General features: G+C 54.9%; 1 protein-coding gene across 1 annotated transcript in view; it reads left to right on the forward strand.

Moving 5' to 3' along the window:
• The window catches only part of SORCS2 (sortilin related VPS10 domain containing receptor 2), a 459215-nt gene that overhangs the window by 268425 nt on the left and 163926 nt on the right, over positions 1–26864 (forward strand). The window contains exon 3 of the mRNA XM_025437086.3: positions 8058–8157. Within this exon, the coding sequence (XP_025292871.3) occupies positions 8058–8157 (100 nt within the window). The remainder of the gene's footprint in view (positions 1–8057; positions 8158–26864) is intronic.

Raw genomic sequence — 26864 nt, forward strand, 5'->3', positions numbered from 1 at the left:
TAGAGAGATCTGCCAGTGAGCATCACGCCGCCTGACACCTGCGGGTGCAGAGGCTCAGCAATCCCAGGGCAGGGCGGCTGGGACCCACATGTGGAAGGGCTGGCTGGGAGACTGGGCCTGTGGGACAGGCTCGGGGTGGGGGTGTGTGCTCTGGCACCACGTGGCCATAGGGACACCAGCCCTCCAGGCCTGCTGGGAACACAGCCGGGTGGATGTCAAACGGGCTTGAGGTGAAAGTGCTGTGAAAGCCAGAGATGATGGTGGCTCAGACCCCTGACTGGGACGGGCTGCAGTCCACACCCAAGGGCTGACCATTAGCGGGTGCCACCCTCCAGGCTCTGCCAGGGAAATGGAGGCGGAAAGTCCAGCCGCGTGGTGGTGGGGTGCTGCACCACGTGAACACCTCCACGGACATCGCTGCAGCTCTCAGGGACAGCCTGGGTTCTGTAGTTGCCGTGTCATTGAGTACCAAGAAGGCACTCCATACTCCCTGAGCCTCGGTCTCCTCATCTGTAAAATGGGAAGGTATGCTCCTGTTTGGACGTGGTTTTCCTGTGTCAACGAGTCCGTGCGTCTGTCAGGCGTGGCATCCAGTGTGTGATAAGCATGTGGTTTCACTAACTGCCCCCTCCCCTCTCACTCAGAGGGGCCCACTCTCCGGATCCTGCCCAGCAGCTGCGGCGGACTCACCAGGTGCCTCCCCTCCCCACCACCCTCTGCACCCCGGGGACAGCGCTGCCCCCCTTCTCTCCTGCCGATCCTGAGTCGGCGTATTCACAGATAGGGCAGCAGGCACTGCCCCCGGTCGTGGGTCCCATGAGTCGTCAGTGCCTGAGAACTGGAACGGCCCCTGTGTGAAGGCGGCTCAGCGTCCGTTCCTCCTCATCGCACATCACAGACGCCGTGCACGGCTGGAATCCCACCAAAGCTCAGAGCTGCTGCCGGCTCGTGCCTCTAACCCGTCACCTTGTCTGCGGGGAGAGCCCATGGTGGGTGCCCAGATCCCCATACAGCTCTGGACAAGTTCCTTTCCTAGCTGGGCCTCAGTTTCTCTGTGTGTCAAGTGCAGATGGTAATTCTGACCCTGTGGACTGGCTTACGGGGCTCTCCTCAAGATTCCCTGCAAACTGTCAGGTGCAGAGCCAGTACTGCTCCTCAGCGTCTATGCAGCCGTGCCAGCTGTGCCGCAGCCCAGGGTGGGTGGTGGTTTGTTGAGGCCAAAGATCTGGAGGAGCACCTGTGTGGCTCAGTGGTTGAGCGTCTGCCTTCGGCTCAGGGCATGACCCTGGGGTCCTGGGATCAAGTCCTGCATCAGGTTCCCTGCGGGGAGCCTGCTTCTCCCTCTGCCCATGTCTCTGCCTTTCTCTCTGTGTCTCTAATGAATAAGTAAATAAATCTTTAACAACAACAACAACACACAAAAAAGAAGAAGAAGAAAAGACCCAGAGACAGCAATTGAGACATAGGTTTATTGGGGGAACTGATGTACGGGGGAGTCCAGAGCATCCGCTGCTGGGATCAACGTGCCGCAAGTTTTTATATCAGAGCAACTTCATCTAGCAGCCATGAGTGGCCTTTCCCTCTGTGCACCGCCAGCATTTCCAGGGACTTTAAGGCCTGACCCCTGGACACTCTTCGTTACAAGGGAGATGCTCTGGGTTGGCACCCCCGGAGTGCCTGACCCTGAGCACTGCACAACACACATTTCACTGCACATCCCGCTTGATGGGAGGACAGGATCTCTGCATTCTCATGAAAGTGGCTAACGGGGGCATTCAGGGTGTCCAGCGCCTGCCACATGGTGCCACCTTCGTTGGAGCGCACGGGTGTGTCCAGAGAAAGGGCCACATGGAAGGGCTGTGACAGCTCCCTGCGGGCGGTGCAGAAATGTTGTATATTCACCTGCTGTCACCACGAGCACACCTTGTGCTCTCAGCTCACGCAGGTGTGTGGCATCTGTGTCATCAGCCCCGTTTACAGATAAGGAAGCTGCACCTCACAGAGGTGGTGCTGTGACCCTCCTAGGCTGTGCAGGTGGGCGCTGCCTTTCACACCTGCGGTGGGTTTCCAAGCCAGCGGGGGGAGTTGGCTGGGGGGCGGTGGGTGCTCATCGGCATGGCAGGGAGGGGCGGGAGCTGAACATATGTCCCTGCCAATGAAATAATTACAGAGTATGAAAATGGCTCAATTAAATCATTTTTTAAAAAGCGAATATGTACAAACACTCGGCAATTAGGCAGCCGATTTGCGGAGAGCGACTTTCCAGCGGCGCCTGCCTTCTCTGTTTCTATGTGCCCAGGTTTAGAGTCTGGTTTTTCATTTTTAATTTGAATAAATGCAGGTTGGAATAATCACTGTCTGCATTCCCAGAGGCACTTAGGGAGCACTTGGAGGTGGTAGGGGTGCTGAGCGCTGGGGAGGGACCTCCCCCCGGGTGAGGGCCTAGCGTGGAGAGGCTCGGGGGTCCCTGGGGCAGCTAGGAAGGGCGTGTGGGGCTTGAGCCCCTGGGTGCTGGTGCCACTGCTCAGATATGATAGCGCCCCATCCCCACATTTTTGACAGGAAACTCCCATGGTTCAGAGAGGGAAAGCTCCTCACCTGAGGTCACACAGCCTCCAGGTCTGACACCAGAGCACGTCCTTAGAAATCCAAATAAGCATTTGTTGAGTGCTACCTGGGTGCCCGGCCTGTGGATTCTTGCATGATCCTGGTGACTGTTGTCCTCACTGCATGATCTGGACAGACTTCAGGAGGAGGCAGGGTGAGTTTCAGGATTGATCTGAGGTCCTGGGTTCTGACCTGTCCCCACTGACCAGCTGAGCACTCAGGCGAGTCAGACTCTTTCCCTGGACTTATGCATGGTGATAGATTCCATTCTCATCCCCCGCCTACCCTGGGGGTCCACTGAGAGACAGACCCGGGTCCTGCAGTCACAGAGGTGGGGATCCAGCAGGGGCCAGGCTGGCCCATTGCGAGGTGACCAGGTCAGAGCAGGTCAGCAGCTGTTTACTGCAGGCCTTGGCCATTGGCATTCTCATACGCGGAGTGTCAGGAGCCAGTTCCTGGCAGCAGGTATGCAGCTGGTGGCCAGCAGCTACTCAGCCAGCATGGGGGAGCCGTCAGACACGGAACAGTCCCTGTCACTAGGGTCATGCATAGCACCTCAGTCTCCCCGTGTTCTTGTTACCTGCTTCCCACTCTCTGAAGGAACCTCACTCCAAAGCCTGTGCACCTGAATCCTAGCCACACACGGAACTCTTCCTAGGGGCACAGCTAGGGGAGGGGACGGCAGGACTGGGTTTTGCCTCCCTGCTCTACCTCTGCCCAGGTGCAGGAGTCCACATCTCCCCTGGAGAGCGGACTGTGGGGAGATCCAGCAAGACCTAGGAATGCAAGGTGTCAGAGCTGATCTCGTGGAGCACAGGTGCATAGAATGTAGGCCTGCTCGGCAGCCTGTAGTGGGCCCAAATAGGCTCCCCTAAATCCTTGTCTACCCAGAACCTCGGGATGTGACCTTTTGGGGTATAAGGTCTTTGCAGATGTGATTAGTTAAGGATGGAGATGAAATCATTCTGGATTTAGGGTGTCAGGTATCCTCATTTATAGGAGAGAAGTGTGGACCCTGAGACACACCCAAGGGACCGGGTAAAAACAGGAAGAGGCTCATTGTGCATGTTTTCTGGGGTCCCTTCCCGCCTGCCGCCTTTCTCCTTCAGCGTCCATGCCAGGCCAAGAGCCACCTTCTGCCAAAGTTCTGTTCCCTGACCTCCACCGCCCGCTGGCCTCGGGTGTGCCGGCCACAACCCCACAGGGGCTGTACAATGCCAAGAGTGACCTCATGCCAGCTGTGGACTTGGCGATGATGACACATCCCTGTAGGCTCATCAGCCATGACAATGTACACTCTGAGGAGGAGGGAATAAGGGAGGTCATGGGCATGTAGGGGCAGCGGGTACGTGGTGCATCTCTGTACCATCCTCACACTTTTGCTATGAACCCAAAACTACTCTAAAAAATCAACTCTATTAACTAAAAAAGAAATAGGTGAAATTGGCCTTAATAATATATTTTATTTAACTCAGTATATCCAACATTTTATATCGACATTAAAATTATAATGAAATATTTTATATTCACTTTTATCCACTCTCTTTTTTTTTTAAAGATTTTATTTATTTATTCATAGAGACAGAGAGAGGCAGAGACACAGGCAGAGGGAGAAGCAGGCATCATACAGAGAGCCTGACGTGGGACTTGATCCAGGGTCTCCTGGATCGTCCCCTGGGCTGCAGGCGGCGCTAAACCGCTGCGCCACCAGGGCTGCCCTCCACTCTCTTTCAAATCAATATGTATTTTGCTTCTACGGTGCTTCTTGACAGGGACAAATAGTGCCCCCCAGTCTCCCGAGACAGGCGGGCCCAGATGTTTCCATGGCTTGAGGACCGTTCACATCCTGTCCCGGCCCACCTGCTCAGCCTCTGGTCCTGTTGCCTCCCTTATGGCCCACTATGGCCCATCAGCCGCCAATATGCTGCTCCCTGCCCTGGTCCCCTATATGCAGACCTGGCTCAGGTGGAGCACGTCTGGCCTGTACTGGCCTCCCCCTCCCTCCTCTGAGCCTGTGGCCCACAGAGGCCCGTCATGGATGGGTGGGGAATGGAGAGAGGTGGGGAGGGGGGCATGTGGGGACCGAATGTGAATGATTCTGGAGGGAGAGTCGGCAGGGGAGGGTAAATGGTTGGACAGGTGGTGGGGGCAGCTGAGGACAGTTGGGGGCAGAGGGGTCGAGGGAGGCCCCTGGCCGGGTTGGTTTCACATCCCCCTGAGAGTCTCCCAAGGTTCTCTGGATGTGTCCATTGGCATCACTGCTTACCTGGAACTGCCTATCTGCTCTTCTCTGTGTCCCCAAGGGCAGGACAGCATGTGTCCTGCTTACGGTGAGATGAAGGGACCAGTGCACAGTGGGTATTCCATAAACATGTGTGCCACAAACAAACTTGACCCAGTGAAGAAATGTGAATTCCTGCTTGTAGTGTGGAGCTGGAGGCTTTGAGGAGCTAAACAAATACTGGATGAAAGAGTGAGTGAGTGAGTGAGTGAGTGAGTGAGTGAGCGAGCGAGCTGAGAGCCCCGCCTCTGGCAAGAGGCCTGGAATCTGAGGTTCACGGCTAACCGGGGAACTGGATCTGCATTGTCCTATGGGGTGAGGCATTCCTGATGCCTCAGTCACTGGTGGCAGTGGCAGACTCATTCACCTGTCCCAAGAGGAGGAGGGAGAGCTAGCCTGTCCTCGGGGCCTTTGCACCTGCTCTCCCCTCTACCTGGAATGCTGTGTTAGTTTCCTAGGGCCACCGTGACAGAGGACCACTCACTGGCCTGCCTGAAATAGCGGAAACATATTCTCCTGGCTGAGGATGTTGGCAGGATTGGCTTCTTCTGGAGGCTCTTGGGGAGAACCTGTCCCGGGCCTGCCCTCAGCCTCTGGCTGTGGCCCGCAATCCTTGGCATCCCTTGTCTGTGTGCACCTTCACATGACACTCCCCCTGTGTGTCTGGGTGTCCCTAGGTTGAAATCCCCTCCTCTTAGGACTCTGGTCATTGGATCAGGGCCCACCCAGTACTGTGTGATGTCCTTGTCACTTAATTACATCTGCAAAGCCCCTGTTTGCAAATAAGGTCACACTCACAGGTTCTGAGTGGACACAAATTCTGGGGGGACATTACGTAGCCAGGTACAAATGGCTTTGCCCCAGCCAGGCACATACTCCCTTCCTTCCTGTCTCTGCCCAAACATCTTGGTGTCCAAAGATCCTTTTCTGACTCTCTAGACAGCAATCCCATGGACTGCTCCAACCCAGGCCTGACCACACCTGAGGTTGTTATATTTTTCTTATTTATCACCTTCGTTCCCTTGTCCCACTAGACCTGCTCCACCTGCAGGCCCACACTAGCAGGTGCCCTGGACAGTGGGCAGGTGTGAGCAGATCCTGTGACCTGGTCAGGGAAGGTGAGGGACGGGGTAGGGGGAAGGGGAGGCTGGATCCTGGGGGAGCACCTAGGCTGTGAGGCAGGTGGGTGTCAGGGATGGATGACAAGGTATCTGGGAGGCAGAGTCCATGGGCAGGTCTTAGACTCGGCTTGCTGGTGGCAGTAGGGACAGCAGAGGGGCCAAGAGGCTCCATGCATCAAACTTGGAAACACAGCCATTGGTTTCTGTGGAGACTCGAATTCCCCGGGTCTCTGATCACTCCTCTGCTAATGGGCCTCTGGCTCCCTCCTTCTCAAAGCAAATCAGTTCTCTGGGGTTTGGAGAGTAAGTGTGTCCTGAATCACCCCTCTGGGAGCCCTTGTTGGTTTTCTGGAGCAGGGCTTCCCTGGGGAGTCCAAGGGCAGTCAAGGGCCCACTCTGGGGAGGAGGGGGAGGGGACAGCACTTGCCCTCTGTCCTGGTCTGGGAAGGCCCTTGTGGCCCTGAGGCCAGTGAGGGACTTGGCCTCTGGGGACAGGTGGACAGGTGACCACTAGGCACCAGGGCAGTAACACACAGCACATCTTCCTGGAGCTTCGGTTTGTCTTGAAGATCTGGGGGGGAAGTCTGTTGGTGCAGAGACTACTGAAGATGTACTGTGGAAGGCACCCGACACGTGCCGATGGTGCAGGCCTTTATGACGAGCAGTCCCACGTGGCCCCTGGGTCCCGACAGCACTGGGCAAGCCTGAGAAACACCTGCCTCGTGCAGCCCCTGGAGGGGGAGGGGGAGGGGGTGTGGGGGCCTGATGCCAGGGTTCCAGCCAACGCCCCCCTCCCCCTTGCACATGCCACAAATTCTCGCCCAAGGCCCTGGGGCTGCACTCCTGCCAGCAGGTCTTGGCTGGGAGGAGACAGAGGTGATTGCAGGGAGGCCTGGGCCCTAGGGTGCCATGCACGGCAGGAGCTCCCTAGCAGTGGCTTCCACCACAGGCCCTGTTCCCTGGTGGGTGACTTCCCTGACATATCAGAAGAAGGGGCAGCTCAAGGAGAGCCCTGAAGCCGAAGGTCCTGGATGTTCCAGTTTGGGGTTCAGGAGGACCCAGCTGGCTCTGGCTTGCAGCCAGGCTTGCTCTGCAGTCACAGCACATTTTGATGGTATGATAATAAGGAGCATTGGCTTTAGGGTCACGGAGGTTTTAAGCTTCAATGTGGAATTAATCCCACATCCCGATGTATCGGTTGCTTCCAAACAACCGATGTGGAATTACCTGACAACTGATTTGTCTCCCCCTCTCACTGCACAGACTGGGGGTTTAGAGCCCCAGATCCTGTCCTGCATCCCTCATGCTACAGACAGCGATGTGGGCCCACAGTGAGGAGCACGTGCCCTGGCGGGAAGCCAGCGGTGGTGGCGCTCGCTGGTGGACACAGGGCCAGGGGCCTGGCTTCCAGCAGCACCCGGAGCTCCATCCTGTCTGCTGTCCCCTGCCGTGTGGTCAGGGGGGAAGGTGCATCCCTCCCACCCCCCAGGAATATTCGGCGGAGCAGACAGGATGCCAGCCGTGAGTGGCACAGGCCAGCTCGCACATCCTGAGTCAGCCACTGGTTAGCAGAGTGATTTCAGGTGGGAGCTTACCTGCGCTGAGCCTCCTCCTCATCCTTGGGGCACCTGCAAGAGAGACATAGTGACCTAGTCTTTAAGGGTTTTCGAGGAGTCGAAAAGATGGAAGGACAGAGTGCCTGGCACACGGGAGGCCCTTCATAAACAGACACACGTGTGGCCGGTGGGCTAAGATAAACTTAGGGACAGGACGGAGGGCTGTGGAAGGCCACGGAGGAGGGGACCGCGTGGGGAGACTGGCTGGCATTCACTGACTCCACGTGCAGTTCCAGACCTGGAGCACTTGGCCACGCTGAGGGAGCCCCGTCTCCTCCCTGTCACCTGGGGCACGTCGCTCCCAGGGAGGGCTTGTCGTGGGGTGCTATGTCCACACTGGTGTGCAGCCCTTGCTGGCTGCCATGTGGGCTGGGTAAACCTGCACCTGGAGGGAGGGACACCTGGCTGACACCTGTTGTCCTGTTCCCCCAGGTCCTCGGACTTTGGCACGTCCTACACCAAGCTCACCCTCCAGCCTGGCGTCACCACAGTCATCGACAACTTCTACATTTGTCCGACGAACAAGAGGAAGGTAAGTGGCACGCTGGGGCAGCTGCCCACTCTGCACGGCCGGGCTCCAGCCTCGGGCCCCTGGCCAGGGTGTGTGACATGACAACCTCTCCCACGACACCCTTTCCGGTTCCACTGTGATCTGTCCTGCTGACTGTTAGGATGGCCAGCTGGGCCGTCGGTGGAAGGCCGTGAGCACTTGTGCGGGTGCGTCTGTCTTCTGCTAGCCCTGCAGACAGCATCCAGGGCAAGGCAGCGGGGCCGGTGGGTGCTGCGGAGTGGAGGAAGGTCTCTGCTTGGTCTCTGGAAGGCAGTTGTGAGCAGGTGCTGTCTTTGGCAGGTGTTTTTATTTGGTTTTGATTTGGCTTCAGTTTTTCAGTTGAGCTGTACTGTCTGTGTTCTTGGTCTGAGCGTGTCTCCTGACTGCTCTTTGCCTGGCTATGGCATCGGGACAGCCGTTGTTCCCAGGCTGCCTCTGCCTGCCCGGTTCTGGGGAACACCCATGTGTAAACTTGTGCTTGCTTCCCAGCCACCTCGGACCCAGAACAAGGTTGGAGGAGGCACCGGGGGGTAGAGAGGACTTGTGTGCTTGGCTGTGTCTGGAGAAGCAGCTCAGTGTCACCAGAGGGGACTTACTTGGACAGATCAGGTGCCTCACGGGAAAGGGGAGGTAACCTCGGCTGGCACAGAGAATCAAATCATGATGTTGGAGATTGGAACCCATAGCCTGGCGCTCCCTCAGTATGAGGTGGGCCTCCGCACTGACAGTGGCTCTGATGACTTAAATGAAAGGTCCAGGGGACACAGAGCCTGTGACATCCTCTGTGTGTCCCCAGTCAGGAGGGTCCTCAGGTACCGGGGAAGGGGCCAGCGCTGTCCCTGCAGGCCGTGCTCGCCTTTGGAAATGAGAAGTTGGGGAGCAATGAGGGAAGGTGTAGAGCGGGCTTTCTGAGGCTGTGAGATCAAGGAGGCCTTTACCTGGAGGCCGGGCAGGATAGTGGTGACAATAGCCAACAGCCTCAGTTTCCTGGCCTGTGGACAGGAAGGATGAGGCAAGTGGTGGGAGGGGGCGCAGTGAAGGGGCTTCTGGATTGGCTCGGGCCTTTTGGGCAGGCCAAAGGTGACGTCACTGTGGGCCACCTGGAGATGTGTGGAGCCCGGGGGATGGGGGGGGGGCTCTGATTGGGACACCCTGCAGAGCCTCCCCTGCAGGCAGCACAGGGGCAAGGAAGCGGCGGGGAGATGGTGGTGTCTAACACAGACAGGCCCACCTGGCTCAGTTGGAGCCCATGAGAGGTTTTATGAGGATTTGCATTTTAGTCTGAAAATATCAATGGGGGTAGAAGTCTGGGTCTGGTGGGGTCCTGTGGCAGCCCAAGGGTTCAGCCGACACTGGAAGAGTGGAGTGTGTGCCACACTTGGCAGCAGGTCCTGCTGAATGAGTGACTCCCCCAGAGCTCTCCTGCACCTGGCAGAGTGGGAGAGCCACCCACCTGCTCGAGGCCTGCATGTGCACAGCCCCGGGCTCCTTCCTGGGGTTGCTCTGGTCACCCTGCATTTGCCTGGAGGCCTAGGGGACGGTGCCTGGGCTGGGGGGGGTCCCGAACTCAGTCGTGCTTTGCCACGTCTCCCAGTAAGGAACCTCCCTGAGGTCCTCTCACTTCTCTGAGCCCAGGGCAATGATTGAGGAGTTACGTCCTACTCGTAATTGTCACTGTGGGGTGGGGGGCTGCACAATGGGTCCCAAAGGTGTCCTCTTCCCAGTCCTGAAACCATGACTGTCACCTTACATGGCAAAAGAGACTTCAGAGATGCAGCTAAGGACTTTGAAAGGTGGTCCTGGATCCTCTAGGTGAGCCCCTGTCATCGCAGGGCCCACGCCAGAGGGAGGGAGGGGGCGGGGGCGGAGGCTGGGGATGGGGGAGGACACCTAAATGCTGGGAAAGGCCAGAAAAGTCTTCACCCCTGGGGCCTCCAGATAGGAGCACAGGCTGCAGATGCCTCAGTTTTATGCTTCTGGCCTCCACTGTACGGATAAATTTCTGTTGTTTTAAGTTGCTTGGTTGCAGTGACTTGTTATGGTGGCCGCCAGAAGTCGTGCAACATCCGTTCTGAGGGTGGACTGGAGGGAGGCCAGCTTCCCCTCTCCCTCCATTGCCCTGCCCAGCCACACCCACTCTGGATGGAATCACCATCCTCGGCCCCCTTCCCATGGGCCCTCCTTCTAGGATTGGAAAGCCCAGTCACGGATGCAGGCAGGGCCCAGGCCTGTCCCGGGTCTGACCTCTCCCATGGCAGCACCCCTCACCCCCCAACACACCTCAGGACTGAGCTGACCCTCCCTCTGGTGGGGATGAAGGTACTAATAGGCCCACTGAGGCACACACGAGCCCACAGAATGGGTGTCTGTCTCAGAGGCAGGCGGGGGCACCAGTCAGGGCAGGTGTATTCCTCTGGGCCTCGGGAGCTGGGCAGCAAGGGGTACCCAGCACAGCTGACTGGAAACACTGGGAACTGGAAGGAAGTCGGGGCACTTGTGGGCCGGGCAGGAAGGCAGCCCGGAGACTGACTCCTCTACTTCTCTTGCTGGAGTGTCAGGCTGCGCCTGGGGCCACCTCTATAGCCCCCCAGCTCTGTGACCTTGCCAAGTCCTAAACCATTTGCTCCCAGTTTCTCCTTGGTGGAAGGAGGGTAACAGTAGTATCTACACTGTCAGGTAGATGGGCTTAAATGAGGTGCTGCGTGTCAAGTGCTCCGAACATGGCCTGGCTTAAGTGAAACCCCCACCTGTGTTCCTAGAACCACTGTCTTTAGAAATGCAGGAGGTCCTCTCCTTACCAACCACCAGAGATTGTGAGGAGGAGAGGTGGTTCTGGGGTGCTTCATACTCACATGGGGTGGCAGTTGTCAGCTGTGTCTGTTGGGGAACAAGAACCGGCCCGGAGAATGGGGGCCCTGTCAGGTGTCTGTGACAGATGTCTGACCCAGGTGGCCGCAGGTCTGGGAGGTAGCCAGCAGAGGCCTGAGCTCTGAGCAGCAGACTGCACCGCTTGGCAGGAGGACAACCCTGGGCACTTATGTCCATCGTCCCTGCCTGTGTTCCCTGTCCTCACATGGGGTCATACCAGCTGAGTGTGGACTGCATGAGTAGATACGTGGGAACTACTTAGATGGGGGCCGGGCATGCGGTGGTGCTGTGCCTCCTGGAGCCACCCTGCAGGAGAGGGGCCTAGGTGGGGGCTCCATGGGATGTAGATTTGAATGCACTGAGAAGCAGAAAGCCCCAGTCACTGTCACAGCAAAAAGTGGCATGGGGTCATAGCATGTAGGGGACAGGGAATCCGCAGTGGCTTAAATAAATAAGATTTATTTATTTATGAGAGACACACAGAGAAGGGTAGAGACATAGGCAGAGGGACAAGCAGGCTCCCTGTGGGGACCTGATGCAGGACTCAATCCCAGGACCCCAGGATCCCGACCTGAGCCAAAGGCAGACGCTCAATCATTGAGCCCCTGAAGTTTGGTCTTCAAACTTCTGAAGGAGCATCTGAGGGAACAGGAGCAGCCCGTGCAGAATACTTGGTGGAGACTGTATCGTACTCACCTCCGTGTCCTCGGCTGGGCACAGTCCTGAGTGCTCAGCCAGGCCTCGGGAAATATGCCACGGGCTGGGCTGGAGATGGGGTGCTGCCCTTCGGGGAAAGAGATTTCTATTTCCTATGAGGTGTAATTGTCCTTCCATCGCTGTGCTATATTATTCATTCATTCATGGCTTCTTGATTCTTTAGCCATCCCACGGTGATTCTTCATGGTGTTCCAGGCCCTGGGCCAAAAACAGATGTCAATCATATCCATTTATTTTTGGGGAGGTGGGGCACAACTTGGGGGTTTACACCATCACCTGCACTACCCAGGTGAGAAAATAGGCTCGGGGAAGCTGGGGGATGTATCCAGGCTCTCCCAACTGGTCGGTAGAAAAGTGTTTACTGTTCACCCAAAGCAAGTGAGTGTTTGTGTCTCTGTGCCTGGGTCTGCTAGATGCTGGAGCACACTGTGTCTTACCCTGAGCTCACCAGGCACCCCGCAGCAAAGTTCTGGGGAGTGCACGGGATTCCCCAGGTCCATGCAAGCGCAGTCCAGCCCACTTCTCTGGAGGGTGGAAGTCTGCGTTCCTTGACATGCCGGGGCTGGAGCGGGCCCAGTCTGAGCATGGCTGAGCTGGGCGACTCTGGGCAGATCCTGTTTCTTCCCCAGGCTTGTTTCTGCAAGGAGGTTGAACTCGAGATTCTCCAAAGCCCTTTCCAGCTTGGATGTTCTAGACTCCTCTGCTCCCGTCCCAGCAGGGGAATGGTGGCTGGGGAAGGAGACACATGTGAGGAGAACCCCAGTTCTGCATGGTTCATCCCGGGCCTCAGCTGGGCCCCTAAGCTCCCTCTCAACACCAGCGCGCACCCACTCAGCAGATGTGGGTCGAGGCCCTACGACGTGTCAGGCTGTGTGCTTGCTGCTGGGGCGGGAGGACCCTTCATCCAGTTTTATAGAAAACAAATCTGGATTACATATTTATTTCTTCAGAGTAGAAGCCCCTCGCTGGGCCCTGGGGTGCAGGGGTGAACTGGACAGACAGCTCGAACCTTCTAGAACCTTGAGGGTCTGGAAGAGGGCTGAGGAACTGAACCTCTCCTGCCATGGTTTGTGGGAGGAAAATCAAGAGGACTTGTTCTGGGGTGAGTCTGAGTTGAGAGAAGATCGGGCCCTAATTTGCAGGGGTGCCTGTGGATGCGTGCCTACCTCTTCAGTTAGGGTAATAGACTTTGCAGGAAGATGTGAATCCTATTAGGAGTCCATTTAGCAATAATTACAGGCCAGGCAGCACTTTATAGCTTCTTAAGAGACCACTTTGCAACCTGTCTTACAAAATGAATTCCCTTTTATTTTTGCCTCTCCTGCAGTAAAACAGAGCTCCCTGGCCTCCCTGTGCATGGGTAGGGCCTTCTACTATTGTCACGGCATGACCTCTGGCCCCGGGGGCCCTGACGATCCCCAGACATCCCCTATGGGCCTTCTGTCTGCAATCCCCACCTTAGCTCCGGATAGCTGCCTATTTCTAACTTGGCCACAGATACCACGGTGCACAGGTCTAAGGTATGAAGACATGGCCCGCGGGAGCTGGCTGGGGCATGGGATGGCTTTCAAGCATCGTGGTTTATATTAAAAATTCATATGAATGTTCATTTTACTCCATGCTACATCAGCGATGGTTTGAATACTAAAAAGACACACACATTTTCAACAAAAAAGTCTTTCTCAACCTGGTGACCCAGGAGAATGCTCCCACTTTAAACACCAGGACCCCCTGGCCCAGGCACCACCATGTCTCCCCATCCCAGGGGGAGGCACATGGCTTCTAATTTGAGACACACAGGGTTGGGACAAGATGTCCATCAATACATCCATGTGTTCATTCTGTTCACTCACCTGAGATGTTCTGAGGAACTGCCACGTGCCAAACACTCAGGATGGAGAGATGAATCAAAACAAAATCTTGCCTTCAAGAAGCTCAAAGTGTCTCAGAGAGCAAGAAATCCACTCAGCAGAGGCAGGACTGATAGTGATAAAAAACGCCCGAGTTTCTGAAAGCCCTTCGCATGTCAGCTTTGGTATAAAGAGGTTCAGGTGTGTTGTCTCAAATCCTTGCAACGGCAGTGCCAGCTGAAGCTTTGCGCATCGCCCGGGTGAAGGAAGTGAGGACCAGAGGGAAGCCGTGACCTCCCAACCACCCTGTGGTGAAGCAGAGTCTGGATTTGCCCCCAGGCCCAGGGACCCATGCTACTTTCCACTAATCCCCCCACACACACACACACAAATTCTCTGAGCAGCTGTGCTCGGATGCTGAGCAGCCCGTCCTGGGGCGACAAGGGTGCCCCCCCCCAGTGGGAGGGAACCTAAGGTAGAGGGCGAAGGCCTGGGAGCCAAGTCCAACCCCGGTGCTGCCATTCAGCTAAGCTCTCTGCACTCAGCGCTCTTGCCAGGATGACTGGGCGGCGCTGCCTCGGGGCCTCACGCCCACCTGGTGCACCTGCATCCTGTGGCCAAGGTGAGACCCAGGCTCCTTAGTTGTTCTACGGCCTGTGGCTTGTCTGCGTCCTCTGGCAGTTGCAGTGTGTCACAGGACAAAAGTCACACTTTGTTCTGCTCTTTGTACCTGGGTGTCTTTTCTGGTCTACTTACATAGGTCAGCCTTTCTTGTCTCCAGCTCACATTTGGCTCCTCGAGCTCTCTTCCCTCTGCCTGGGTCTGGGCCCTCGGCTCAGTTCCTTGGCCTGCTAGCCTATAAACCTGGTCTCCCCCTGAGGGCCAGCTGGTGTGGAGGCCCCGCCCCTCCGTGGTGTGCAAGTGCCCGCCCTCCGACTGTGGAGGCCCTGCCCTCCCCATGTGGAGGCTCTGCTCCCTGGGGTGGGAGCCCCTCCTGATGTGGAGGCCCACCCCCTGGGGTGGGGGCCCGACCCCTCCCTGGTGTGGGAGAGCCTGTCCTGGTGGTGTGGAGGCTCCATACCCTCCCTGGTGTGGAGGCCCCGCCCTCCTGGCCTAGAGCCCACCCCGTCCCTGGAGTGGAGGCCCCGCCCCCGGGTGTGCCCCTCCCTGATGTGCAGGCCCTGCCCCCTGGCATGGAAGCCCCGCCCCTCCCCCGTGGAGGCCCCGCCCCCTCCCCACAGCGGTCCTCTTGCCCCACCCCTGCCTTGTTTCCTATCTGGGGCCGGTCGTGGTAGTCGGCCTTCCAGATGGAGCCAGGGTTAGCCCAGGCCCTGTGGACGTGGCCACTGCAAACCCTCTTCTGCGTTCAGCAAGCACCCGAGTGGGTGATCTCTGGCTCATCAGGTCCGGGTTGGAGAGCACCAGCCCCGCCTCTGTGTCGTTGTGGGCTGTATCCTGGGGGATCCTCAGGTGGGTGCGGTGCAGGGGTCCTGCGAAGCCCGTGATCTTCGCACATGTTTACAGGTGTCCCCAGCAGCCAGCAGGTAGCTCTGCTCCTATGGCCAGCCAGCTCCCTGTTCCCAGGCCCAACAGTGAAGAATGTGTCAGGAGGAAGGGGCCCAGGTACAGAGTGGGGAGACCCACTACTGAGGCGGCTTGGATGCCAGTGTCTCCCCTCTGCTGCCCGCGTCTCTGTGTGTGAGATGGGTACAGCATTACCCACCTCACGCAGTGGGTTGGAGGTTAGACGACATGGTGCATGACATGGTGCGTGACATGGTGCAGCAGCCGGCCTGGTGGCAGCAGAGATAAAGTGTTGGGGTTCTAGAGCACCGAGGAGGCCATGCCCCTGGCCCCCTGAGCCAGGGCCAGTGCATGTGACATCCAGAGCACGGTACCAGCACACAACTGGGACCTCACCAGTACCAAATCTACGCCTTGTGTGCATCTTTCCCATGAGTCTGGCCCCATGCTCTGAAAATAAACCCATCCTGTGTTGGCTGCATGGCTCTGACACCTGTGGAGTGACACCCAGGTGAGAGATGGTGAATGTGCAGAGATCATGGCAGGGGGCAGGGACAGGGTGGGAAGACATTTTGCGATTTAGGTGCCCCCTACCTTCTGGTATGAGCAGTGGGTGAATGGGGTACCATTACCTAAGATGGTGGGCCCTGGGGACGAGGCAGCCCAGAGCACCCCTGCTGTCCCCAGGCCTCACCCCTGCCTTCGACTCAGCACTTAGAGTAAACCTGAGCTGGATCCTGCAAGGTCTGTGAGTTAGGAGGGTGGGGGAGGAGCCCCTGCCTGACGGAGAGACAGACCAGAGAGCAGAGCCCTGCCAGGGGCTGAGAGGTGGGCACGGGGCTAAATGGGCCTTTTGTTCCAATCACCAGTGCTCTCCATTCCCCTTGAGAGCCAGGCATCCTCCTCTGTCCGGAAGAAAATTGGCTCAATTGGGCCTGTTGATGTACAGAGGCTTTTGTCTCAGAAATAGAGTGAACCCCTGGCATGTTCAGCTAATGGGCAGAAGATGACTCCCTCTTCCAGCCCATAGCTGTTGTGGGAGAGGGGAGAGAAAGGGACCTCGCCTCTCAGAGAGCGTGTCTCCTGGGCCTCAGGGCTCTGCAACTGATAAAACGCACAGGGAGAGAGACTCTGGATTCACTCTGTCTTTGGAAGGTGGTATAGACCGAACACCCCGGAGACCACAGCCCTCAGTGAGTGTGTCACTGCTCACCGCAAAGGGGCCCAAGCGGTTGGGGTTCTACTGAGAACATGGATGTGGGGAACTGTCCTGGATTGTCCAGGGGGCCCAAGTAGTCAGGGCAGGCTAGTAAGATGAGGCAGGAAGGTCAGAGCGGGGATGGGCCCCTGGAAGCGAGGGTGGGGGTGCAGGCAGGAGAGGGAGGGAGACAGGAGGATACCCCACTGCTGGCTATGATAGTGGAAGGTGCCAGGGTCCAAGGGATGCACATGGCCTCTAGACACTGGAAAACACAAGGGATGAATTCTCCCCTGGAACCTTCAGCTGTGCCAACACCTCGACTACAGCCCCAGTGAGACTGATTTTGGACTCAGACTCCAACACTATGGGAGGATGCATGTGTACTGTTTAAACTTGTGCATACCCAGGATCCCAGAGTCCCAGAGCTGGGGGACCTAAGAGACACCATGCTGTCTGTGGCCCCTGGAGAGCCGGTCACCATTGGGTTCCACGGGGCCAGGTCGCCTCTCCACTTCTTGGTTCTGTTACCATCCACAGCCAGAAAGACACACAGGGTTATAGGGCTTCTCTGGGGAATGGAGGGAGCTTTGCAACATGGGGGCCTGGAGTGGGGGACAGTGGGGCGGGCGTGTGCTGGCAGGTAGGTAGGTGGTGGCCCTGTGCCGGCAGTAAGGCCGGGTGGAGTAGCGCTGGCTCGGGCAGCAGGCATCTCTGGTGGCCCCCGGGGTGTGGAAGGTGGGGCTCATAGCACAGCCCTGGACTCCGGCTCGCCTACATCACAGAGAAGATGCAGCTCCTGGAATAAGGCACAACTAGGACTCGGGAAATTTCCTGAACCCCTCTGAGCCTTGCTCATAAAGGCTAAATGAGATGTGCTATCTGTGTGCTGTGTGTGGATTCGGACACCGAGCCACTGCTGACTCGTGACATTGTTGCTGAAGCCACAGAGCGTCATCCCACCGAACCCGCAGACAGCTGGGTGCCACAGGTGACGTAGCTCCCAGGGTCAGGGTGGTATGGGCGGTGCGGCGGGGCTGGGCCCCCACGCAGGTGAGGGTTTTTACCCACCCTGCCACCTTGGCTCTTTGGAGGGTTCGGGGAAACACAGACAGCGGACAGCCACCAAAAGTCCTCTGTATGTATTTTCTTAGCATTTGCTTATCACCAAACGTTGGCAGTTGTGTTCTTTAATTTAAAAAACTGGGAAGAGATCGGAGAGGGAGACAAACCATGAGAGACTCTTAATTCTGGGAAACAAATTGGCTCACTAGAGGGGAGGTTGGCGGGGATGGGGTCACTTGGCAATGGGTGTTAAGGAGGGCACGTGGTGGGATGGGCACTGGGTGTTATACCCAACTGATGAATTATGGAACTCTGCATCTGAAACTAGTGATGTATTATATGTTGGCTAACTGAATTTAACTTAAAATAAAAAAAATTAAAAGGTACTGATCATACCCCCTCCTCCTCTCTTATATGAATATCCTGATATCCAGGAATTTGGAAAGTCCTATGGCTTCTCCACGAGGTAGGGCTGCCCATGCCCGTGCTGAGAGAAATCGTCAGATACTGCAGGAGGCTTAGGGACCGTGCCGTCTCGAGTGCTCCCGCGGGTTAGTGGGGAGGCTGGGACAAGCCACCTCCCCTCCCTTGGAGTTAGTCTGGTTGGCAGTAGGTTTATCACATCTATCTACTCCTACAGTTGGTCTTCTTTCCGTGGAGGTCAAGGGAGGGACCTGGGGGTCGTGTTAGTTCAGTGGGAGGGAATGGCCTGATTGATCAGTGCTGTTGACCCTGGGTGCCAGAGGGACAGAGTGGCAGTGCCCATGTCACACAGCAGTTGTCCGTCCTCATGTGGCCTTCGTGGGGCCTTCTATTTCTAGTGTTCTCTGTTCTAGTTGTCTGCCTTTGACGAACCAGTCGTGGTGTAAATATGCACCCTAACGCTGTGTGCTATGTTAGGACTCCTTGGATTACAAGTAACATATACCACTCAGACAAGAAGAGGAACATACTGGATTATGTCGCTGTGATGATCAAGGGTATCTTCCTTCAGCTGTGGCTTGATCCCAGGGCCTCTACTGGTGACTGGTGTCTCTGTCCCCCCATCTCTCAGCCAGCCTCTCTTAGGTCTTGGCTTCAGTCTTGGGCACATTTTTGCTGTTGGGCTGGAGTGATGACCTCTGGGAATCAGGCACACCTAATCCTTAGCACCTGGATTTTAGAAGGGGTGGGGTCCTTTCCCAATAGGTGCTGCACACAGACCCCAGGGAGGGCTCCAGATGTTGGGCTGGGTCAGGGGCCCCGTTTCTTAAAGCAGTCAGTGTGACTAGAGGGAGCTGCTGTTTTGACTAGCCAGACCCAGGCCCATGTCCTCTGGGGGTGAGGTCAGCCCATCCTAGTGGAATGGAGTGAGGGGAGGCTGGTTCCCCAAACCAGGTAGACAGGGTTCCCTGAGCAAGGGCGGGTGGAAGCAAGAGCAGCCCATGTGCCCACATCGATGGGCATCTGGAGACTCGCACCCAACTGATGTTGCTATTGCTGAGATTTGTGGAAAAAAAAAAATCATTCCTTATTTGAGAAATTTGTTTTGGATCTCAAACTCCCTCTTCCTGCTTCTTTCAACTCAGCAGCAAGTGCCTATTTTTAGGTTGAAGGAAGGACCTCACAGCTGGCCTGCTTTCCTGTGGAAGTGCCCTGCCTCGACAGGGGGAGTATGGGGAGCTCCCGGAGAGGGGTGCAGGGAGCTGAGGGTGCCTGTACCAGGAAGCCCTGAACCCTGCTGGAATCAGGCACTGAAAACCTACCAGTACTGGCCACCCCCTCTCAGCTGATGCATGGTGGGGTGATATTTGCAGACCCTCCATCCCCACAGAGGCGGATGCTCTCTGCAATAGTGCTCACAAAGGCCAGCATCAGTGTGCTGTCGATTCATGCTGGTTCCTTTCTGTGCTCACACAGAGGGCTGTAACATGGGTCTATATTGCTTCATCGAGGCCCTCCTGAGCTCATGGGCTCCTGATGAGTGGGGCTCGAGCACTACATGGTATCGAGCTTTGTCCTCCAGGTGTACCCAGGCAGCTGGGAGTCAAGGAGCACAAGCCACATCAGCTCAGCACTGTAGGGCTTGTGGAAGCCATCCCTGGCTGGTGGGATGGATTCGGGGAGCTCTAGTCTTTGCTCCTGGAAACTGAAATGAATCCTATCTATGGAATCCACTGGTGGAGGGTTTGCCCTGCCCTGCCCTGCCTTGCCCTGTCCCGCTGGGACTGTCTGCAGATGGCAATTCTGTGGACCTCTGCTTATGCACCTGCCAGAGGACATGCAGGGTCCTGCAAGTCTAAGCTTCTCTAGCACCACTGCTTTATGTGGCTGTAGGTAAGGTATGATAGGCGGCAGCCTCAGGGCTTTGGAGGCCACCGCAGGCCAGCAGCTGCAGAAAGGGTCTTCACTGGAAAGCCATCAGGTAGAGATGTGACCAGGAAGGTGGCTGGCAAAGGTCAGGAAGCAGGGACCTTGCTAGCAACCAGCTGCTTTTACAGGAACCCCAATGATACCCTCCTTTATATCTTCCTTAGATCATGAACTTGCCCTTCGAAATCAGGAAACTTTTCATTTTTATTTTTATTTTTTTGAGAGAGAAAGAGAGCATAAGTGGTAGGGAGGGGCAGAAGGAGAGGGAGAAAGAATCTTGAGCAGGTTCCATGCCTCAAGCAGAGCCGGATGTGGGGCTTGATTCCACGACTCTGAGATCACAACCTGAGCAGAAAGCAAAAGTAAGATGCTCACCTGACTGAGCCACCTGGGCCTCTGTGAATGCAGGGACCTTAATGGGTATTTCCAATAGGACTGTCCACCCGGGGGGGATTGGATATTCTGCAGGAGGGAAGCAGGATAATCTCACCAAATGGAAGGGGAGTGGGTGCTAAGTGACCACACAGCCATTACCACAAGGGCGAAACACAATGCCCATGTGTCTGAGTGCCTCTGTCCATCTGTCTGATGGGACAGCAGGGTATGGTGGGTCAGACAAGGTTTGGGAGGCCTGGTGGTCCTAGGTTCAAATCCAGCACTCTGGTTTGTTGGCCAGGGTGTCCTTGCGCCTATTGTGTGACCTCTCTGGGCCTTTTGGTTCCCTCTGTGAACTGCGGTGGATAATAGCAGGTTTGGATGCTTGGTGGCTATGTTCGTTCTCACGCATGGTGGCAGGCTGAAGAACGCCTCCCCCCGCCCCAGGGGCATCCATGCCTCGATCCCGGGAACCTCTGAGTATTACCCGTGCAGAGGAGGTTAAGTTAGGGATCTGAGATGGGGAGCTTCTCCTGGGTTATCTGCGTGGGCCCGACATAATCACAAGGCTCCATTTAAGAGGGTGGCAGGAGAGTTCGTGGGACAGAGAATTTGAAGATGCTGCATTGCTGGCTTTGGAGACAGAGGAGCAACCACAAGCCAAGGAATGTAGGTGCCTCTAGAAGCTGGAGAATGCAAGGGAACAGATTCTCCCCTGGAGCTTCTGGAAGGAACCAGCCCTGCGGACACTTTGGTTTCAGACTCCTGAGATTCATTTCAGACTCTGACTTCTAGGACTGCAAGATAGTACATTAGTGCTGTTTCCAGCCAGTAAATGTATGGTGATTCTGTTACAGCGGTAATAGGAAACTGACCCACGCTCCTGGCTCTTGCCATCACCTCCCTAGCACTTCAGTGACTGTCTAGCCCCCATGGTAGGGAGACGGTTCCAACCAATGTCACCTCCCTCCACCCCCTCTCCATGGGAGGTTTTGAGGGTCTGCGGCCACAGCAGACTCCTCTGAGAGGCAGAAGCTATAGACCTGAGACCCCCAGGCTGAGGTCTGAGCTTTGCCATATTCCCTGCTGCTCCTGTCTCCAGGCCCTTCCCCCGCACCCCGAAGCCTGGCTGGGGGATGAGAGACCTGGCCTGTGCTTCCCAGATTGCAGGCAGTCATCTCTTGTCCCCAGGCTGAGGCACTACTGCCATGGACATGCGGAGGCCCAGGGCCAGCAGGGGGAATGAGGCTGCTCCAGGCCGGGGATGGGTGGGGGAGAAGGCTGCTCCAGGCTGGGCGGACAAGGCTGCTGCCAGCCGGAAGCTGCCTGCCCAGCTGGGGTCTCAATCTTTGTTTCCCACCCAGGGCCTTGACTGTGCTTTGCTTTCTCGCTGTGTCTTTTCTGTTTGGAGTGTCTTGCTGCAGGTCATACTCTTTTGATTGCACTAACAGTTGCACCGACTGCCAGTGACTTGGCTTTTGTTTCCAGCTACTTTGTTCCTGGAAGCTCTGGTGGCCCTGCTGATTGCTTTTAGCTTGCCTTGCAAGATATGCTGGATGGAGCTGCAAGAAATGCGATTACAGTTCTCAAGGGAAAGTAACTTTGATATGGCTGGCCTGGGTCATCCATCACATTCTCCTCCTCTTCCCACCCCAACTCTATAATTGGGATTCTCTGATCTCCAGGGGCCTGTCCTTCCAGACTAGTTTGGCAGGTTGTACAGGAGCCCCTACTCTGATTTGGGCATTCACCCCTTCGTGCTACCAATAGAAATAAGACCCTTGAGGGTCCTGCCATGGCAAGGAGCAAAGTCCAGAAGGGGAGACAGACAAGAAAACAGGTGGTCCTGACACAGGGTGGGTCATGGTGCTGGGCTCACAGGCGGCTGAGGGCTGTGGTCTGCAGAGAGGCACTGGCTGGAGGCCACTGCCCACCAGACACGGCAGCAAAGAGCCCGCCACGTGGGGCAGTGCCCATGAGAGCTGTGGTGGTGTCTCGGGCCTCACAACTGGGCTGGGTGGGCTTGCTGTCACCACCTTGGTGTCAGGGGGTGATTTCCCAGAGCCCTCACCCATACTTTGGCCGATTCTCCATGTGGCAGTGAATGTAGGCAGCCTGGTACCTGAGCTTTTCATCAGATGACTTTTATGTTAGTTAAAAAAAAAAAAAATGATGAGTGCCTCCTGGCCGGGTCCCAGTTTGTGAAAGGAGACCATGATTAGGTATATGAATAAATTGTAATACACAGATAATACTGCCATGTAATTACTCAGGTATAAGAGAATAATTACACGGGTAATTATGCTCTGTAATTGTCACTGTGCTTAATGGTTGCAGGCACAGCAACTGTGCTCCATGCAGCCCATAAACAGATACCTAAGGACAGGGCCACGATACACATTCTAATTGTCATGTAATTAGAGAGCAATTAAATAGTTATTTGTCCCATATAAATTAGCCATTATGTGTCCTCCAAAGTCCTGCTATACTTTTAATAAAATGTGGCCATCTCCCTTACTAGCAGGGGCGTAAATACCTTTCCTCCCCGAGAACAAGGGCCCACTTGAAACGGGGCAGATGCTGTTCTAAGGGTCCCCTGCAACATAACATAACCTCTGGGATTTCCGAACTCAGATTTGACCAAGGTTTTTTTTTGTTTGTTTGTTTGTTTGTTTTTTGTTTAAAGATTTTATTTATTTATACATGAGAGACACAGAGAGAGGCAGAGACACAGGCAAAGGGAGAAGCAGTTTCCCTGCAGGGAGCCCAATGCGGGACTCAATCCCAGGACTCTGTGATCATGACCTGAGCCAAAGGTAGAGGCTCAACCACTGAGCCACTGAGGTGCTCCATGGGCCAGGGTTTTTATTGTCAGTGCATGGAAGAAGAAGATCCCCAGGACAGGGAAAGAAGATCCCTCTGCCCCCTGGGCACCGATGCTTTCCTGGAGGCGCAGGATGATCCAGCTCTGAGACCTGAACCAGAGAGTGAGGGCCATCTGGTAGGGCTTGTCTGTGGAACGCAGAGTGTCAGCCCTGGCCCCGGGCCTCCTGGAGTTCCTGTGACCCCGACTATGAAAACAGCACAGATAAGTTGCCAGAAGCAGAGCCCATGCTAGGAGCCAACACTTCTCGCTACTGGGAAGCTCATGAAGCAGAGCAGCCCTACCTGCCTGCAAGAGGCTGGGAAACCCCCCATCGGATGCCCCAGTGGGTGAGCATCTCCGTGAAGGCACCCAGTTCCCAGGGACCCTGAGCTTGCTTTTCCTTTGCACCTCCTTGCCTCCTTGCCTCCCCACTAGAGCCCCCAAACCCCTGCATCTTCACAGTCTGCAGGGTGAGAAGCGAGGTGTTGGCGGGCAGCACCGTTGGTGTGGGTGAAAGTTGGAGACCATGAGGAAGGACAAGTCCCCGACAGAAAGAAAGAAGTGACAGGGCTGGTGGGACTGAAACTCTGATGTAAGACCCTGGCAATGTCAGTGGCAGGACCGAAGGCCACCGCAGAAGCAGGAGACAGCAGAGGAGCAAGAAAAGCATATCCATGGTGTGAGGCTGAACCCAGGGTGTTCTCACAAACAGAATGGGCGCTCCAGACGCGAGGATGACAGTAAGAAGGAAGGTGCTAGCCAGAGATGGAAGGAGAGAGCACACCTGAGGATCCAGGCATTTCCAAACCAGAACCCAGGGCTGAGCCAGAGCAGGTGTCAAGATGGAGCTCCTGGGGTGGCAGAGGAGCCCCTGTGAAGCTGAACTCACATTCTGAATTTTCTTTCTCTATTTGTGATGGGAAAAGGAATTTGTAATGTTTCCCAGAAAAGAAAAAGTATGTGTAAAAGGAGAAAAATCAGGCCAGGATGGACATGTTTTTGGTATTAAATTTCGAAATAATAAGGTGGATTCTGGTGTCTGCACACAAGTGTGGGAAAGATAGGACCTCTGGGTCTTACATCCAATGCAGCTGTCATTTGTAGTTTCAGGGAATACAGGGGCATCTTCAGAGAGCAGGACCAGATACTGAAAGGAGAAGGCTTTGAAAAGATGTTGTTTCAGCAGAGAAATGGATTTTGCTCAGTGCTGGGGAGGCAGAGAAGGCCTGGCATAGGGACAGACAGGGAGGGCCATGGGCAGATGCACCTATTGTTGAAACATGAGTAGAAACCAAATGCACGTGTTGAAAAGAACTTTTTGAAAAGGAAAGCTTATCATACAAATTTTGGGTAATGTTACTAAAGACTGCCATGTTACGGGGGTGGGGAGGAGACAGATAAAGGTGGGGAGGAGGCTTCTGGATACTCCTCTGGACATAGAGGGGAATCAAAAGATGCTACTTTGTTCCTTACTTTAGCAGTTGGAGAAATAGAAATTGAAGAATATTTTTAGGAAGCTTTGAATAATCTTTAGTTAAATCCAGTTAGGTTCACTGCTCATATGCTGGGGAAGGTGAAATAGCCATATGGCCAAATGCACAAGCGCACAAAACAGCAAGGAAGTTTCTAGAACAGGGTGACAAATATTAGACACAAACCACACGTGACCTAAAGTTGAAGTTGCCTTCTTTCACTTGATGTCCTAAGGGGAGCGCTCCACATCCTGGTGAGGGAAGAAGCAGGGCAATGGGCGCTGAAAAGGAACTGCCCCTTTTAAAAAATATCCTGGAGGTTCTCCCCTGATATACACCTGATGCTGGAAAGTTGAACATTGTGAACTCAAGGGTCTTTGCAAAAATGTAAAGTATGAAGGCTATTTGTTATTGTGAGTGGATAGGGCCACGCAGTGGTGTAGATCACATGAGTGAGTGACACAATGCTATATTTGAGGAGTTCGGAGAGGGGCCCCCTCCCCACATTATGCCCTCCACATTGACCACCCCGGCCCCACCCTACTCTCCGAGAATATTTTTCCTAGGAGGCAGCCTTGGTGTTGGATATTCCAGCATTAAGGTTTCAAGTCCCAAAGTAAATTTAGCAAACACCTTTGAAGTAGTTAGAGGTAGAGTATTTAAAATATGTAGACACAGGAAGATGAAAAAGATGTCTGTCTTATCCTCAGGGCACTTTTTAAAATAAAACGATTAAATGGTATTGAGATATTTAAGGAGATGCCACTAAATGAAATATCCTGTTAATGAGTGGAGGAGAAAACCAACTTAGCAAAGAAAGCAATTATTTTCAAATTTACCTGCAGACAATGTAATTCTGCATTAAATTCCAGTAGGTTTGGGGTTGTTTTGTTTGAACTTGATGAGCTAATTTAAAAGTATATATCAAAGAGCAGGGATCAAGGATAGCTACAACACTCCTCAAGAGCAAGTTGAGTAAAAAAAAAAAAAAAGAGTAAGTTGAGTATCTTGCTTTACCAGAAATGCATCAAGAATTACTACACTGATTAGCATTCTTTGGAAAGACTAATCGACCAAAGGAGCCAAATCAAGTGCCTGGAGACAGACCCAAGTACATGCAGGAGCTTTAGGCACCACTGATCTGATTGCTGATCACCGGGAAGGTGATGGACTATTTAAAGTGGTGTCAGGGTTGGGACACCTGGGTGGCTCAGTGGTTGGGCATCTGCCTTCAGCTCAGGTCATGATCCCAGAGTCCTGGGCTGAGGTCTGCATCAGGTTCCCTGCAGGGAGCCTGCTTCTCCCTCCACCTATGTATCTGCCTCTCTCCATGTGTGTCGTCTGAATAAATAAATAAAATATTTTATGAATGAATGAATAAATAAATAAATAAATAAATAAATGAATAAATAAATAGCATCAGGGTAAGTGGTGATTCACTTGAAAATAAATGAGATGGGACCCTGTCCCCCACCACATAGCAATCTATTCCAGGTGAATTAAACACTTATATGTGAAAGGCCAACCCACATAACTTTTAGAAGACAAAGCAGGAGAACATTTTTATGACCTTGTTATAAGGAAGGTTTTCTTCAACAAGACAAAGATCAAATTTTGATGAGAAGATGGAACAGCTTGAATTAATTACTTATATGTGGCTTATGGATACCTCAGGGCACTTTGGATACCTGGCAGAGACATGAGCATTTTAACCTTAAATGCTGATGTAGAGATTTGCAGAGAATGTGGGAGCCCAGAGGAAGGACATCACATGGAGAGAAACACTGTGCGGGCTGAGCTGGCTGTGCAAAAGAGAGCAGGAGGGACGGGGGAGGGCAGGGGTGCTTGAGAAAGGCATGGTGGCATAAAACGTACTAGTGTGAGGACAGATGTCAAGGGACAGATGTGAAGGGACAAGTGTGAAGGGACTGGTGTGATGTACTGGTGTGAGAGACAGGTGTAAAGGGAGTGGTGTGAGAGGCAAGTGTGAGGGACTGGTGTGAAGGGACAGGTGTGTAAGGACAGATGGGAAGGAAAAGGTGTGAAGGGGGTGGTGTGAGGGACTGGGTGAGGGACTTTTGTGTGAGGATAGATGTGAAGGGACTGATGTGAGGGACTGAGTGGGGGACCGGTGTGAAGGGACAGGGGTGAGGGACAGGTGTGAAGGGACAGGGGTGAGGGACAAGTGTGTAAGGGTTGGTGGAGGGACACGAACTGGGATCTTGGGGAGCTGCAACATGAGGCTCAGGTGAAAATGCCCGGAAGTCATCACTGCCGTCGACTCCCTGGAATCGGTTACTCAGCCAGACCCTTCGGGTGGCTCAGCACTCAGGGCTGCCGGGAGAAGCACCATCCAGGTGGGTGCGCTCGTGCAGGCCTCTCCTGGAAGCCGGCGTTCAGAT

This window comes from Canis lupus, chromosome 3 (assembly GCF_003254725.2).
Source record: "Canis lupus dingo isolate Sandy chromosome 3, ASM325472v2, whole genome shotgun sequence".
Classification (NCBI taxonomy): domain Eukaryota; kingdom Metazoa; phylum Chordata; class Mammalia; order Carnivora; family Canidae; genus Canis; species Canis lupus.